The 14010-nt window shown below is 68.2% G+C and overlaps 4 protein-coding genes across 8 annotated transcripts; 1 reads left to right on the top strand and 3 right to left on the bottom strand.

Annotated features, from left to right (window-relative positions):
• Positions 1-23: 23 nt before the first annotated feature.
• On the bottom strand, positions 24-1722 carry TMEM216 (transmembrane protein 216). Its single transcript, XM_030038483.2, has 5 exons — positions 1405-1722; positions 1103-1204; positions 890-982; positions 498-699; positions 24-376 (listed from the first exon to the last, which is right to left on the bottom strand). The coding sequence occupies exons 1-5, from the start codon at positions 1415-1417 to the stop codon at positions 361-363; spliced, it is 426 nt and encodes a 141-aa protein (XP_029894343.1). The 5' UTR covers positions 1418-1722; the 3' UTR covers positions 24-360.
• A 99-nt stretch (positions 1723-1821) lies between these two features.
• TMEM138 (transmembrane protein 138) lies at positions 1822-5045 on the bottom strand. The gene is made up of 5 exons (XM_030038480.1): positions 4962-5045; positions 3612-3847; positions 3361-3532; positions 2321-2396; positions 1822-2216 (listed from the first exon to the last, which is right to left on the bottom strand). Exons 2-5 carry the CDS (start codon positions 3737-3739, stop codon positions 2104-2106), a joined length of 489 nt encoding a protein of 162 aa, XP_029894340.1. The 5' UTR covers positions 3740-3847; positions 4962-5045; the 3' UTR covers positions 1822-2103.
• LOC115351590 (cytochrome b ascorbate-dependent protein 3) lies at positions 4293-8496 on the top strand. Of its 2 annotated transcripts, none has more exons than XM_041129142.1 (6): positions 4293-4521; positions 6470-6675; positions 6741-6949; positions 7025-7179; positions 7448-7600; positions 7775-8496. In XM_041129142.1, the coding sequence occupies exons 2-6, from the start codon at positions 6492-6494 to the stop codon at positions 8061-8063; spliced, it is 990 nt and encodes a 329-aa protein (XP_040985076.1). In that variant the 5' UTR covers positions 4293-4521; positions 6470-6491; the 3' UTR covers positions 8064-8496. The 2 variants fall into 2 exon arrangements, with proteins under 2 accessions (XP_040985076.1, XP_029894335.1); XM_030038475.2 differs by lacking the exon at positions 4293-4521 and adding an exon at positions 5053-5211 and having other exon boundaries at positions 7444-7600; positions 7775-8022.
• A 572-nt stretch (positions 8497-9068) lies between these two features.
• Positions 9069-13995, bottom strand: TKFC (triokinase and FMN cyclase). Of its 4 annotated transcripts, none has more exons than XM_030038437.1 (18): positions 13935-13995; positions 13125-13211; positions 12824-13014; positions 12638-12748; positions 12362-12543; positions 12175-12253; positions 11899-11988; positions 11732-11766; positions 11559-11643; positions 11394-11483; positions 11166-11282; positions 10822-10941; positions 10575-10712; positions 9996-10102; positions 9789-9892; positions 9663-9696; positions 9457-9546; positions 9069-9318 (listed from the first exon to the last, which is right to left on the bottom strand). In XM_030038437.1, exons 4-18 carry the CDS (start codon positions 12729-12731, stop codon positions 9166-9168), a joined length of 1518 nt encoding a protein of 505 aa, XP_029894297.1. In that variant the 5' UTR covers positions 12732-12748; positions 12824-13014; positions 13125-13211; positions 13935-13995; the 3' UTR covers positions 9069-9165. The 4 variants fall into 4 exon arrangements, with proteins under 4 accessions (XP_029894297.1, XP_029894296.1, XP_029894299.1 ...); XM_030038436.1 differs by having other exon boundaries at positions 13125-13298; positions 13935-13985; XM_030038439.1 differs by lacking the exon at positions 12824-13014 and having other exon boundaries at positions 13935-13989.
• Positions 13996-14010: the final 15 nt, after the last annotated feature.

Genomic DNA, 14010 nt, shown 5'->3' with positions numbered 1-14010 from the left:
AAGCCACATGCCCAGGCACCAGGTAAAAATAAATATTTATTGGAAAATAGTGAATTTTTCTGAGAAGGCAATAGAAAAAAAAAAAAATAATTCTCCGTACCTCAAACTGACCTGTGCATCACAAGTCCTGGGGGCCGCCTCCCGGGTGGCAGCGGGTCGGGTGCTGCCCAGCAGGTCGCTCGTGCATGCTGCCGGGCGAAGCGGAGCGCAGGCAGGGTGAAGACCTCTCCTGCCCGGGACTGACGTGGGCTTGGCCTAGGAGATGGAGCCGGCACCGGGGCCGCTGGCTCCCCGCTGCCTCCCCGCTGCCTCGCGTACCTGTGCCGCTCTGTGCCTGGTCCTTTGGCGTGGCACAGGGCCTCAGTACGAATCCACGCTGCCAAGAAGGGAAGAGGGGGACATGTCAGCGCCAAACCAACCAGGTGGCTCACCGTGCCGGCTTCTGCTGCGTCCCGGCGTTACCCAGCTCCCCGCACGACGTGGCCCGGCTGCGTTACCTGGAGAAGGAGACCAGCGCGAGGACACCCAGCAGCAGCTCCACGGCGTAGAAGAGCAGGAGGATGGCGTTGAGGATGGCTTCCAGGCGCAGGGCGTAGGTCTGCAGCAGCAGGTAATAGGCCGCCATCACGGCCGCCGGGACGGTCAGGGCCAGGCTGATGGAGAGCGGCACCTTCCGCTGGCACAGGTTCCCCTTGGATCCTGGGGGGAACATGGTTAGAGGGGTGTGTCCCCCAGGGCCCCCCAGGACTCTGCGGTGGTGGTGGGGACATGGTAAATGGCACCACGGCGGTCCCAGCTCTGCCCCAGCAGTTCCTGGGGTGGGGGGGTGGCAGCTCTGGAGCCCGATGTCACCCCAGAGGACACCACCCCCTCTGTCCCCAGCACTTACCGAAGAAGATGCGAGTGGCCTCAGTGCCGAGGTAGAGGAAGAGCAGCACCACGTCCAGCGCCAGGTTAGTGAAGGGGTACGGCAGCAGCAGCACTGCGGGGTACAGCCACCGCTGCCCTCAGGGCCTGCACCGACAGCCCACCCTGGGCCTCGGGGCGGGGGGGGGGGGCTGCTGCCCTGGGCGGGGGGGGGCCGGGGTTGGGGGGGACTCACCCTTGTACACGAAGACGAAAGCCTCCAGGAGGAAGTAGGTAGCGCTGTACCACCCGTTGAGGAAAAGCAGGACCTGCAGCGGAGCCGAGGAGCGCTGGCGGCCTGAGGGCACAAGGCGGCCGTAGGCGGGGGCGGCACGGACCGGGCCCCAACCCCGCTCCCCGCCTGGCTGAACCCCGCTCCCGGACCGTTCCAGGCCCCTCTGCGCCTTGGCCAGCTCCCAGTCCCATCCCTACGCCCCGCTGTGTCCCCCCCGCCCTCCCCGGTCCTGGCCCCGCTACCCGTCGCGGCCCCTCACTCACTCCTGGGCGCCATCTTCCATCTCCATGGGAACGGCCGCCGCCGCCCTCGCTCCCGGGAGCGCTGGGCGGGAAGGCGCCCGGCCGCTCTCTCCGCCCTCTCTATGGTTCAGGAGGACTGGGCAGCTGAGCGGCGGGTTCGAATCCCGCGCCCGGCCGGCCGGGCGGGTGGGAACCGGGACCCCCGGCTGGGGCGGGTGGGGATCACCGGCTGCCCTCCGGTTCTGCCTCCGTTCCTACGTTGGGCCGAGCATCCCACGCTGCAAGGTGGGAACAGCCTTGTTCTGTGGCTGCAAACACAGCGCTGAGCTGGCCGGGGCCGGCACAAGGCATGGGTAAGGCTGCTGGGATGGCGGCCGCTGTCACTGGGAGGAAGGGAAGAACCGGGGGGGTACCCGGGGTGCACAGACACCGGGCAGCTTCTGGAAAAGGCAGCCGATTTATTTCTTTATTGTTTACAAAAACACTCAAGTCCCAACACGAGCTGCGGCGCCGGAATGCACCAGGAGCCTCCCACCAACTCCCAGCATCTGCATGAGCTGTGCCAGCGCCGGCAGAAGAGCTGGTCCCCGGGAGGAAGAGGAGGAAGGTGGCTGAGCCAAAACTGTCCCCGATGGGGCCCGCAAATTGCAGAGAGACGGCGGGGGCTGCCGGGAAGTTGAAGGGAAAGACGGTGGGTCGCCCAGAGCCCAAGGGAAACCATCAGCCGCGGAACTGTGCAAACTCCTTGCGCAGCCAGAGCGAGTCCTGGTAGAAGAGGGGGTCACCCAGGTGCACTGCCGTCCTCTTGTAGAAGTAACAGTAGAGCACGGCCGCTGCGGGAGGGAGGGGGGTGAGGGAGGACCCCCAACTTTGCCCCCACAGGCTCCCCCGAAAGAGGCAGGACCCCGCCAGGGACCCTGTGACCACGAGCCCTTACCCAACCGCTGGAAAACAAAAAGGGTCTGCAGGCCTTCGGTCCACACGAAGCGGCCGGAGTCCCGCCACCGCAGGTTCTGAGGCAGACAGACAGACAGACAGGAGCCAAGAATAACCCTCGTGTTAGTTTTGGGGGCAGCAACCTGTGCCTCCGGCTCCCTCAGCCCGGTGTGCTGCTGGGCACAGGCCAGGGGAGACGCTGCCGGCTGCGGGGGGCAGCTCCCCCACCCCAAAGGTTAAGCAGCTCAGGGGATTTAGCCAGCGAGCCGGGACCTATTCTAGCTTCAGACTTCAGATCTCTGCAAATCCCCGTCAATCCCCTGCCCGGATGGCGTGGGCAGCACCGGGGCGGCTGCCCGCTCGGGCACCCTGGTGCGGGGCGGCCCCCGGCCCGGCTCGAAGCTTTTCCCCTGCCCCGGGGTCAGCGAGGTAGGGACGGACCCTCACTCAGAGGCTGGAGAAGTGGGGGATGAGAGCCCGATGGAGGAGGGTGCCCAGGGGCTGGGCAGGGTGTGTGGGCTGCTTCTTCGGGGGCCGGGGCAGGGGACAGGAGGGAGTTTAGTCGGGGAAGAGAAGGGGAAGATGCTGCCAGGACCACTCGGTGCTTGCTTGCTGCCAGCAGGGAGGGGGCCGCCCCCAGGCGCTGAGCCCTGGCGTTTGCTGGGGATTAATTCCAGGTAAACCAGGAGGTGCTGTCACAGACTTCAGCGGGGATTACCCCAGGAGTGGCTTCTGTGCCAGCACAGAGCTGGAGCTGCTGGGCTTTCCCTGTGGAAAGAGGATTTTCCAGCAGGTTACAGCCCTTAGGGAAGAGGCCAGGATGGGACAGCTCACTTCCAGCCTGATGCCTACGGGGCAGGACGTCACGCAGGGAATCGCAGGGGGACACCGAACTGTCCCTGCGGTGGTAGATCGTGGCCTTTCTCTCATGAGAGAGGGACTGAAGGGAGCAGGGGGTTGTGGCCAGGAAAGCAAGCGGACCACTGCCTGTGCTGCCTGCCCTCAAGAGAAGCCGGCAGCCGCGAGCTCGCCCCAGCCTACCATAACCCAGATGTGGAAGGAGATGCTGAGCGCCAGGTAGGCCGCTGACAGCAGGATGGTCCCCTTGAACTTGTGGAAGAGGAGGTTGACCAGCCCAGCCTGGAAGACGAAGGTGTTGAAGAACATGAGGAAGATGATGATGATGTTGAAGAGAATAGCAATGTCCTGGATGCTGCAGGAAGAGAGAGACGTGGTGAGACCCCAGCTCTCCTGCCCCACCGCGCTACCCACTATGTCCGCCTGGCGCTCACATGAAAAGGACGAGCTGGACGGCGGGGGCCGTGCGGAGCAGCTCCGAGAAGGAGTTGACGAAGAGGTCGTAGAAAAGCAGGAGGAACTGCAGGAACAGGACCAGGCTGTAGTTGCTGGTCTGGAGCATCTTCCTTCCCTGGGGCTTGGAGCTCTCAGCCCCGGCATCCCCAGCGGCAGAGCCAGCTCATGGTCCGGAGCTGAGGGGCTCAGCGTCGCCTCTCCCTACGACCGAGACCTGGAGGGGGAGCAGAAGTTTTGTTTGGGAGGGTGGGACGCACCCCCTGCACCTCGCAAACCTCCTCTGGAAACCCAAAGCAGGGTCAAACCAACAGCAGCTCCTGCCAGTTTCTAGCACGCCGACGCAGAGCCGTGCTCTGCCCCTGGTCTGTAGGCTGGGCTCTCGCAAATAAGCTGTCTCCCTTCTCTTCTCACCACGCAGAGGGCTCGGGTTCAGTCTCATTCTCCCACCCTCCAGCCTCACAGCCACCCCGATCTCAGGAAACAGATGCAAAGAAATTCAGGGACAAGGGAGATGTGCGAGTCTCAGGGAGCAGCGTCCAGGCAGGTTGTTCACACCTCTCATGCTGGACAAACCCTAAAGCTGCCGACGGCTCCGTGGGCAGTGCTGAGCAGGCCACGCTACAGGGGCAGGTTTGGGCACGCCGTGTCCCAGCATCGCTCTCCTTTGCCCCACCCCAGGAACATGCACCCTGCCTGGGGCAGCTGGTCAGAGAGTGGACGAGGACACAGGGAGGGGACGAGGACACAGGGAGGGAACAGAGCTGTCTGGGGACAAGCGAGGAGGCACAGCTCTCCTGCCCGCTTCTCCGACAGCCGACCCGGGACCTGCACTGCCTGGGGACAGCAGCAGGGCAGCACCGGGGAAGCAGGGACGTGACACAGAGGGAGGTAAGGCGATGCTCGGAGGGATTGGGGGGGTCCAGGAGAACGGGGAGGGTCCCCCGTGTCCTGGCGGTAGAGTTCTGCTCTGAGGTCCTTCCTTCTCTGAAAGGGAGCCACAGGGCTGGATGTGATGGGGGAAGGGGGAAGCTCCCCCCACTCCCAGGTCCTATAACACCCCCACCCGCCGTCACACAGCCACCACCCAGCCACCCTCTCCCTGCCTGGCCCCCGGGTCCCCTCTTATCCCCCCATCCAGCCCACCGACCCCAGTCCCGAAGGAGGCCGCAGCACCACCGGGGTCCCCCCCACCCTAGCAGCCGCCCCCGGGGGTGCTTCCCCCCCACTCCTCCCCGGTACACAGGCAATCTGTGGAGCCCGGGGCTGCGGGTACCCGTGGTCCCCGCCGCGTCCCACCCTCCGCACCCCGGCAGCGGCCGGGCGCTGACCTGCGGCCGCCATCTTCCGTCTCCAGGGTAACGGAACAGCCACTGAGGTGGGGGCGGAAGCGGGCGGCTGGAGGAACCGCGCTGGGGCCGCTCTGGCCGTCGCTCTCGCTGGCTACGAGTCCGGGAGGGTTGGCGGGGATCAGAGGGAGCTACCACAGAGGCGAACGGCCAGAGCGGCGCTGTCCAACATGGAGGCGCCCGGCGAGGCCGAGGGGGCCGTGGGGCCTGGCGGGCGGCGGGGGGGACTGAGGTACGGCCCCGGGACCAGGCCAAACCCCGGGACTGAGGGAACTGTGGGGCCGGCTCCGTGTTCCCGGAGCCGGGAGGAGCCGCGGGGCGTTGTGTTCCGGGGAGCCATGGGGCCGGGCCCTGTGTCCCCAGACCCGGGGGAGCCGTAGGGCCGGGCCCCGTGTTCCCGGTGTGGTGGGAAGCGTGGTGGCAGGCCCTGTGTCACCAAGTCTGGGGGAGCTGCGGGGCCCCGGCTGTAGGGGAGCCGTGGGGCCAGGCCCCACATCCCCAGGCTTTGGGGGAGCCGTGGGGCCCAGGCTTTGGGGGAGCCGTGGGGCCCAGGCCCAGGGGAGCTGTGGGGCCGCTCAGCGCCGTGGCAAGCATTGCAAGGCCTCGGAGCGAGTGGGTGGCTGAGTTCGCGGTCCTCGTGCTGCATCGGGGCCGCGTCCCACCCACCTCCTGCCTCACGGTCCCGTGGGGCGGCTGATCTTGGCCGGGGGCGGCGGGGGAACACAAGGCTGTCACCCGCCCCAGGAGGAGACATAAATATCTATTTTTGGAGGCAGATGCAAAACGCCAGGCAAATGAGCTCAGCCCTGCTCCTGCCAGTCACCTGCTTGAGCCCCGTGGGCTGAGGGCAGCACCGAGGGCAAGGCCCTGCCGGTCCTGCTGCCCAGCCCAGGCAGGGATGTGGGCTGTTGCCTGTGGGGCCCGTCCCCCCGCCTCTGACCCCCGTGAAGCAGCTGGGGGCGAGGACTGGCGCAGAGCAGCCAGGAGGGAGCAGGGGTGCTGGGGCTGCCAGGATCTGGGTCGGGGGTGGGGGGGGGTACAAGAGTACCTCCTCGCACCCAGGTGGGGCAAGCCCTGTTCTGTGGGTGCAGCTGAGGGGGGGTACAAGGTGCTGAGGGGGGAGGGGATCGGGTCAGTGGGTTCTTGGGGACAATGTAGGGGGTGCTGGGGGAGCGCAGGGTTACAGGAGACACTTGGACCCTCTGTGAGGCCCTTGCTGCTGTCCCCTGGCAGCAGGGCGGCATGGTAGGGTGCTGCCCAGGGACCTGGCTCTGCAGGAGCTGGTTTTGTCCTGCACGTCCCCAGCTGGCCGGCTCCAGTCCTGGCATCCTTCCCTGGCCAGGCAGCAGCTGGGCTGGGGCCGCCCCTCCTTGGGGTGCCTGGTTCCCCTTTCAGTCTGGCTCCTCCCTGGGGGTGTCTGCACACAGGCCAGAGCCGGCACAGGCGGAGAGCCCCGGCAGAGGCTGAGCAGGCGTCTCGCTCTTCCCCAGGTGCCGCCATCCTGTCGCAGAGATGCTGGATCTGCCCTTCCTGCCCTTCTCCATCTTTCTCGGCGGCCTGGGCTTCATGTGCGTGGCCTTCGTGAGCGCCTGGTGCCAGCACTGGCGCGGCGGCTTCGCCTTGGACGGCGGCCTCCAGATGTTCAACTGGCACCCGGTGTTGATGGTGACGGGCATGGTGGTGCTGTACGGTGCAGGTGAGCGGGGCGTGCGGCGCGGCGCGGCCCTGGCACAGCTCCTGCCTGACTCTCTCGCCCAACAGCGGCTCTCGTGTACCGCCTGCCCCCCGCCTGGAGCGGCCCCAAGCTCCCCTGGAAGGTGCTGCACGGTGCCCTGACCCTGGCAGCCTTCACCCTGGCCGTGCTGGGGCTGGTGGCCGTCTTTCGCTTCCACAACAACCACGGGACGCCCAATATGTACTCGCTGCACAGCTGGCTGGGGCTGGCCACCGTGCTGCTTTTTTCCTGCCAGGTGGGTGCTGCCCCGGCCCCCCCGCACCCTGGCTCCCTTCTCCATGCCCGTCGCCCTCACCTCCCCTCCCTGCAGTGGCTGGCCGGCTTCAGCGCCTTCCTGCTGCCCTGGGCTCCTGCCTGGCTCCGTGCCCTGTACAAGCCCGTCCACGTCTTCTTCGGCTCCACCATCCTCATGCTGTCCGTGGCCTCGTGCGTGTCGGGCATCAACGAGAAGCTCTTCTTCAGCCTGTGAGCATCGCGGCGGGCGTGGGGAGAGCCTTTGCAGGGAGGGAGGCTTGGGGCAGGGGTGGTTTGGGCTGGTCGTTGTCTCTCGGTGTCAGAAGCGGCACAGAGGGAAACTGAGCACAGGGCGGCGAAGGGAAGTGAGCGATTTCTCCCTCAGGTGCGTGGTTAACCTGCACCACTCCCTGCTGCGGCGTGGGTACAGGGTTGTGTGGGCTTAGGGGAAGGCTGGGCACATCCAGGAAAGCTTTTGGCCCCTCTTCTCCCAAGGAGGAACGGGACGACGGACTACAAGTGCCTGCCCGCCGAGGCTGTCTTTGCCAACACGCTGGGGCTCCTCATCATCCTCTTTGGGGTGCTGGTGCTGGGTGCCCTGGCCAGGCCGAGCTGGAAGCGTCCCGACGCTGACTCCCCAGACTCTTGCCAGGTACCAGCTCCGCTGCGGGGGCACGCCGGCTGCGCGCAGGGTGGGTTCGGGGAGCCGAGCTGCGGGACCTGCCTCCCACCACAGCCCTGGCTGGCTCATCCCTGGGTTGGGGGGGGACGGTGGGCCAGGCAGGGGGGGGTGCAGGTACCAGGTTCACGCATACTCTCCCCACAGCCGCTGCTCACCGCCGAGCGCTGATGCCTGCGTGGCAACCGAGGTCTCTCCCTGCCCTCCCGGGGCTGCCAGCCCTGAGTTGTCCAACCCCATCGCTTCCCTGCCTGCATCGCCGACTCCGCTCTCGGCCTGTCACCTTGCCCTCGCCGGGGGCTCCCGCTGCCTGCGCCCGACGCTCATCTGCCCGTGGGAGGAACAGGCTCAGCTCCCTTACGACAGAGATGTTGCTGCGATGAGGACATCTCTTTGCCTCCTTTGTGGCCTGGCGTTGGCCTCCTGCCTGCCGTAGGATGAGGGCAGCCGCAGTGTGATGCTTCTGCCTGCATCCTCATGCCTCCACATGCCAGCTCCTGCCGGGTCCAGCTGGTCTTTCACACCTGGACCTTGGTCCATGCCAAACTGGCTGCCCTCGAGCCTTCCCTGGGCTCTGCAGTGCCATCGCTCAACGCAGCAGCCGGAGCCGTCAGAGCCTCATCAGGTCAGAAGCTGCTGGAGGAGCATCCATGTGCCTCGCAGCACTACCCCCCCCCCACCCCGGGACCATCTCCTGCATGGGGTGGCCCAGCTCGGGGCAGCAGGGATGGAAGGGACCCTCGCACCGTGCCTTGCCCTTCATCGGGCTGCCTGTGCCTCTCTCTCCGCCCCGTGGGTACAGGTGATGGGACCAGCCGAGCAGCCTCCCGGGGCCCTCATGGACACGTAATAAACTGCTGGCTTCTGCAGCGCTCCTGCATCCGTGTCCTTGGGGACAAGGGGGGGCTCCAGGAGCCGGGGTGGGAGAGGTGGGTGTCTGGGGAGCAAGTCCCGGTGCTGGCCAAGTGAAGCCGTGCTGCCTGGAGGCTGTGTCCCCTCTGAGAGCCTGGCTTGTCCTCGCTGGCTCCTACCTTCCCCTCCGCCACCGGTAGCTGGAGCTCCCCTGGCAGCCTGGGCTCACGCTGGCCGGTCCCCCTCCTCACCCCAGGCCCTTGCCCCAGCTTGGGGCCACCCTTCGGGCTCTGCCCCGGCCCCTGGTTCTTCTTTGTCCCTTTCCCCGAGCCTCCTCCCGGCCCCGTGCCTGGGGCCATGTGAGTTCTGTGGTTTCCCCTCCCAGCACCCGCTGGGGAGGGCTTGTGGCCGGCCCAGAAGCTTCCTTCCTCCCCAGCGGTCATGCTCACGCTGGAGCATAGGACCAGCTGGATCTCTGTTCCTGTCCAGCTTAAGATGGGGACACGTCCTGGAGGAACTGGGTGCGTCCGGGCCAGCCCCAATCCCCACCGTCCCATTCCTCTCGTGGGGAAGGATGCTCTGGGCCAGCTTAAGGGGACCACAAAGGTTTATTGGGGATACCTGGGGCGTCCTGTCACGTCCTCACCTCTGGAGCTGCACGGGGGCGGCCGACGGCCGGCTGCCCCTCAGCTCCGCAGCCCCTCCAGCACGGCCCGCAGCACGGCCGCCACCGCCACTGCCCCCGGGTCGGGCTGCAGCAGCTTGGCTGAGCTGATGTAGCTGGCTCTGCCCGCCCCGGCCTCCATGTGCCTGGTGGCCTCTGCCGCGGCCTCCGCGCTCTGCCAGGGAAAAACGGGGTGCATTCGGGATGCTGCCGGGGCGGCCCAGCACGGTGATTCCCACCCCATTCCCCTGCCAGCCCGGCTTTGGGCTGCCCGCTCCGGGCTTTGCCTGCCGGGTTGCCCCCTGCCCCGTACCTCCACGGCGGCGGTCAGCACCGGCAGCAGGTCGGCGCCGGGGCTGCGCAGGGCGTGCAGAGCCTGCGCCGCAGCACACAGCGAGTCCAGCTGGGAGAGACGGGGAAGGGGGCTGAGAACCAGGGCTGCGGCCGGGCCGGCAGCCCCCGTGGCTTGCGGGCAACGAGGTGGCTTTGCCCAGCGTCCCCTGGGACACCGGCACTCACCATCGTCCTGTCCCCCGGCGCAGCTCCTCCGTACCTGTGCAGGATGCAGGAGGGTTGGCAGGATCCTGCAGAGGGATTGGGGGTCCCGTGGAGGGCCCGGGGGGTCCCGCAGCCCACGGCACTCACCGCTGCATGGCTTCGATGCCGGCGTCCATGGCGTCAGCCCAGGTCGGGAGATCGCTGCGGTTGAGCAGGGGCCGGGCGGCCGCCGTCAGGAACAGCCCGTAGAGCTGCCGGGACACCGGCCCCGTCATTGCCCGCTGTGGCGGCACAGCCGGGGTCCCACGGGGTGACGAGCCAGACCCGCGCCCCCTCCTCCTACCCCACGCTCACCACGCCGGAGGAGCCACCCATCTTTTCCAGCAGCAGGTCGGCCAGGGCAGAGAGGAGCTGGGCCGGGGCTGCCGGCGGGGGCCGGGCGCGCACCCACTCCCGGATGGCTGCAGGGACAGAGGCGAGAACAGGCTGCGATGCTTCCCTTGGCCCCGCGTGGGCTGGCAGGGGTGACCCGCTGGGCCCCGGGGACCCCTGTCTCCCTTGGGGGCAGCCGGGGACCCCTAACTGCCCCAGGGGCACCTGGGGATCCCTGCCCTTCTTGGGGACAAGCAGGGACACCCCCCACAATGCCTCGGGCCAGCTGCCGCTGGGTGCAGAGACTTTTCGGGGCCGTGGCTCCCAGGGTGGGGGGACCCTGTCCCCTAGGAAGGGACGGCTGGGGGGGACCCTATTATCCCCCCAGGAAGGGGCAGATCCTGCTCCCCAGCTGGAGAGAACAGCTCAGGGTTCCCCACTCCCCAAGAAGCGATGTCCCAGGGAAGACCCCACCCCTGGGAGGTGATGGCTGGGGTACCCTCTCCCCACGAGTCCCTGGCTGATGGCCCCCCAGCACCCCCCCAGGGTGCCAGCACCCACCTTGGGCAGCCCGAGCATGCGTGTGGCCACAGTCCCCGTCACCTGCCTCACGGTCCAGCTCGTTGAGCTTGTCCTGCATGTCGAGGAGGGTGCTGCACACCCGCTCCAGGACCAGCTGCGCCCGCGCTGCACCGGGCCCTGCAGGGAGGAGACGTCACCCCTGCCCGTCCCTGGGGGAGACAGGGAAACCGAGGCACGGGGAGGTAACAGCTCCTGAGGGACTTGAGCTCCCCGGGGCTGCCCGTACCCGTGCTGGTCTCAAGCTGCGCAATCGCTGGTCCCTCCTTCGGCGCCGGCACCTCCTGTCTCTGGCTCGTCGCAGGCGCCGCGGCCAGGTTGGGCCAAGCCACGGCCGTGGTGTCAGCATCTGGAATAGCAGGAGGTGAGAGAAAGGCGAGCGCCAGCTCAGCAAGACTCCGCTGGATCCTCACCAGCGTGTCCGGCAGCGCTGCCTGCGCAGGCAGCCAGGCACCCAGCTCCAGGGCACCTTGGGACACCCCGCTGACCTTGTGTCCCGGCTGTCCCATCGCCCAGCACCTGGGGACCCCCGTGCCCCCGTCCCATGCTGCATCCCCACCAGCGGGCACTCACCGATCAGCCCCACGAGCTCCTCATCCACCAGCATGAGGGTGAGGGAGACCCCGGCCATCTCCAGCGCCGTCATGAAGGAGCCCACCAAGGCCCGGGCGATGTGGATGCCTCGTTTCTCTGCGGGCACGGGAGGTTCCGTGAGCGAGGGGGGTGTTGCGGGAAGGGTCCCCAGAAGCAGAAGAACCAGACCCAGGGAATGGTGCCCCAAGACCCCCACCCCGCACTCACCCAGGCAGCGCACAGCTGCGCCGGCCACGATGCTCAGCTCCAGGCAGGACAACCCACCCAGGTTGTTCACCACCAGCACCACAGAGGCTCCTGCAGGGTAGGGGACAGAATGAGACCCCTGCCTGGGTGGTCCAGCGGGGGTGCGGAGGGCCAGGGGGGGCTCACCGGGGCTCAGAGGCAGGTGGGAGGCGTTGGAGGGGTTCGTCATGTGCGCCAGCATCGTTTCCACCGCCTCATCTGCCGGCAGCACCTGGGGGGCACAGTGGGGCCTTGAGATGCAGTGGGGGGGGGGGGGGGGAATGGGAGGCCGGGGGGGGACACAGCAGGTCCCTGCTCACCTTCATCCTGCGCACACCCGCCTCACCGTGGATTCCTGAGGAGGTGAGGCAGCATCAGCCCATGCTGCGGGCACCTCCCGCACCGGGTGATGCCTGCCCCATGGGGGACAGGGGGGCACTCAGCCCCCGCCGGGGCAGGGGGGGGACGCGGGGGGGAATTTCCTTACCCAGGCCCAGCTCCATCTCATCGTCAGCCAGCTGGAAGGTGGGCTTGGAGCCTGGGACGCTGCAGGGGGACAGGCTGAGACCCAGGGTACCTGCGTGGGGAGGGCAGATGGGGTTAAGCCTGGGGGGATTTGGGGCTGGTGGGGGGCATGGGGAGGCTCTGATTTGCCCCAGGGCTGTGAACTGCCGGGAGGGGATGGGGGGGATGGGGCTGGGAGACAAGGCACGGCAACCCCGGGGGTCCCCACAGGGCACCAAGGGGTCCCAAACACACGTACCCATGGCTTTAGCCGCCGACGACACCTTCTTGACGATCTCATTCAAGCTCGCCCCCGCCTCGGCCAGGGCCCCCGCCACCTGCAAAGGGCAGCCGCGGGTGAGGGACCACCGGGCCCCGTTCCCCAAAATCCCCCATCCCCACAGGGATGCGGTGGGGGCCCTGGGCACCAGTGTCACCCTACGGACCTTGTGTATGAGGACGGTGCCGCAGAGCCCGCGGCGCCCGGCTTTCTTCAAGGTGGCGAAAGCGCTGTCGTCCCCCACCACCACCATTTGCACGTCGGCCCCCTCCGCCCGCGCCCGCTCCAGCGCCAGCCCAAAGTTAAGCCGATCCCCGGTGTAGTTCTTCACGATCAGGAGGGTCCCAGCTGCGGGGCGGGGGACACACACGGACGGCGAGGCATGGGGTGAAGCCGTGGCGGGGGGCGAAGCCCCGACCCGCACCCCACCACGCCATCCTACCCGCGCCAGCCTGCGTCACCGCCCGGATGGCCGCCAGGATGCTGCCCACGGCCGGAGAGGTGAAGACGGCACCGGCCACCACGCCGGTCAGCATGCCCTTCCCGACGTACCCTACGGAACAAGACGGGGCGTTGGGGGCCGCGCCGGGGGGGGCAGCCGGCATCGGCGTCGGGGGGGGGAGCTCACCTGCGTGGGCAGGCTCGTGGCCGGAGCCCCCCCCCGGAAAGCAAGGCGACCCGTCCCTGGATGGCTACCAGGTCGGCTCGCAGGACTACCCGGTGTCCCTGCAGGAGCCGGAGGCCGGGGTTACAGGCCACCAACCCCGCCAGCGCGTCGTCGGCGCAGCCCGCCGCCGAGTTCACCAGCTTCTTGGGGACCTGGCGGCACAGAGGGGTGGCAGTGGGGGGGGGGGGGGGGGTACGGGGATGGTATGGGGCTGGGGGGGCTTTGGGGGGAGCAGGGGGCTCCCCGCCGCCCCGGGGCTCACCTCCATGCGGGCGGCACGGTGGGGATGATGGAGGATCCCGCGTAGCTTCAGCTCCGAGTCCAAACTCCGTCCGGGAGGCGGCGGGGGCTGAGGGAGGACAAGGTCCGCCACAGGCAGGGACAGGGCACCCCCCCCCCCTTGTCCCACCTGGGGGTCCCACGGGGATGGCCTGGCCTGGGGAGGGCAGGAGGGGACGGGGTGGGATATGGGGTGCCCCATCAGAGCGGGGAAACTGGGTCCAGTGTCATCTCCGAACGGGGACCATCTCCTGGAGGGGGGGGGGGGGACAGGGGGGGACAAGCCCCACGGCAGGGACCCCCTCATGGGGTGGGGGACCAGGATGGGAGCACCCCCCCCCCCACAAGCAGGGACCCCATCCCAGGGTGGGGGAGGACCGGGGGGGAGCATCTCCCTGAGCAGGGACCCCCTTCTGGGGCGGAGGGGAAGGGGGGACCAGGGTGGGTGCACCCCCCCCCCCCAAGCAAGGACCCCTTTTTGGGGTGGGGGGGGACAAGGGTAGATGCACCCCAGCATCGGGAACCTCCTCTGAGCATGGGACCTGGGTGGATGCACCCCCTCCCCGGTGAGGACCCCCTCCCGGGGTGCGGGGGGGGGGGAGAAGGGGGTGCACCCCCACCATGGACCCCCTCCTGGGGTGCAGTGGGAGGAGCAGGGGGGCTGCATCCCCCCCAGGTGGGGACCTCCCCCACCGGGATATGGGGTGGGAGCATCCCCTCCCCAGCGGGGATCCCCAAGTGGAGATTCCCCCCCGAAAAAGCAGGGACCCCCCGGAGCATCCCCCTTCCCCACCGGTCCTCTCGTCTGCTCCTCCGGGTCCTCCCAGCGGCCTAGAGCGGCCCCACACCGCCCCTTCCGCTGACGTCCC

This window comes from Aquila chrysaetos, chromosome 16, assembly GCF_900496995.4.
Source record: "Aquila chrysaetos chrysaetos chromosome 16, bAquChr1.4, whole genome shotgun sequence".
Lineage (NCBI taxonomy): Eukaryota > Metazoa > Chordata > Aves > Accipitriformes > Accipitridae > Aquila > Aquila chrysaetos.
The sequence above is the reverse complement of the archived record's forward strand: the minus strand, read 5'-3'. Positions and strand labels throughout refer to the sequence as shown.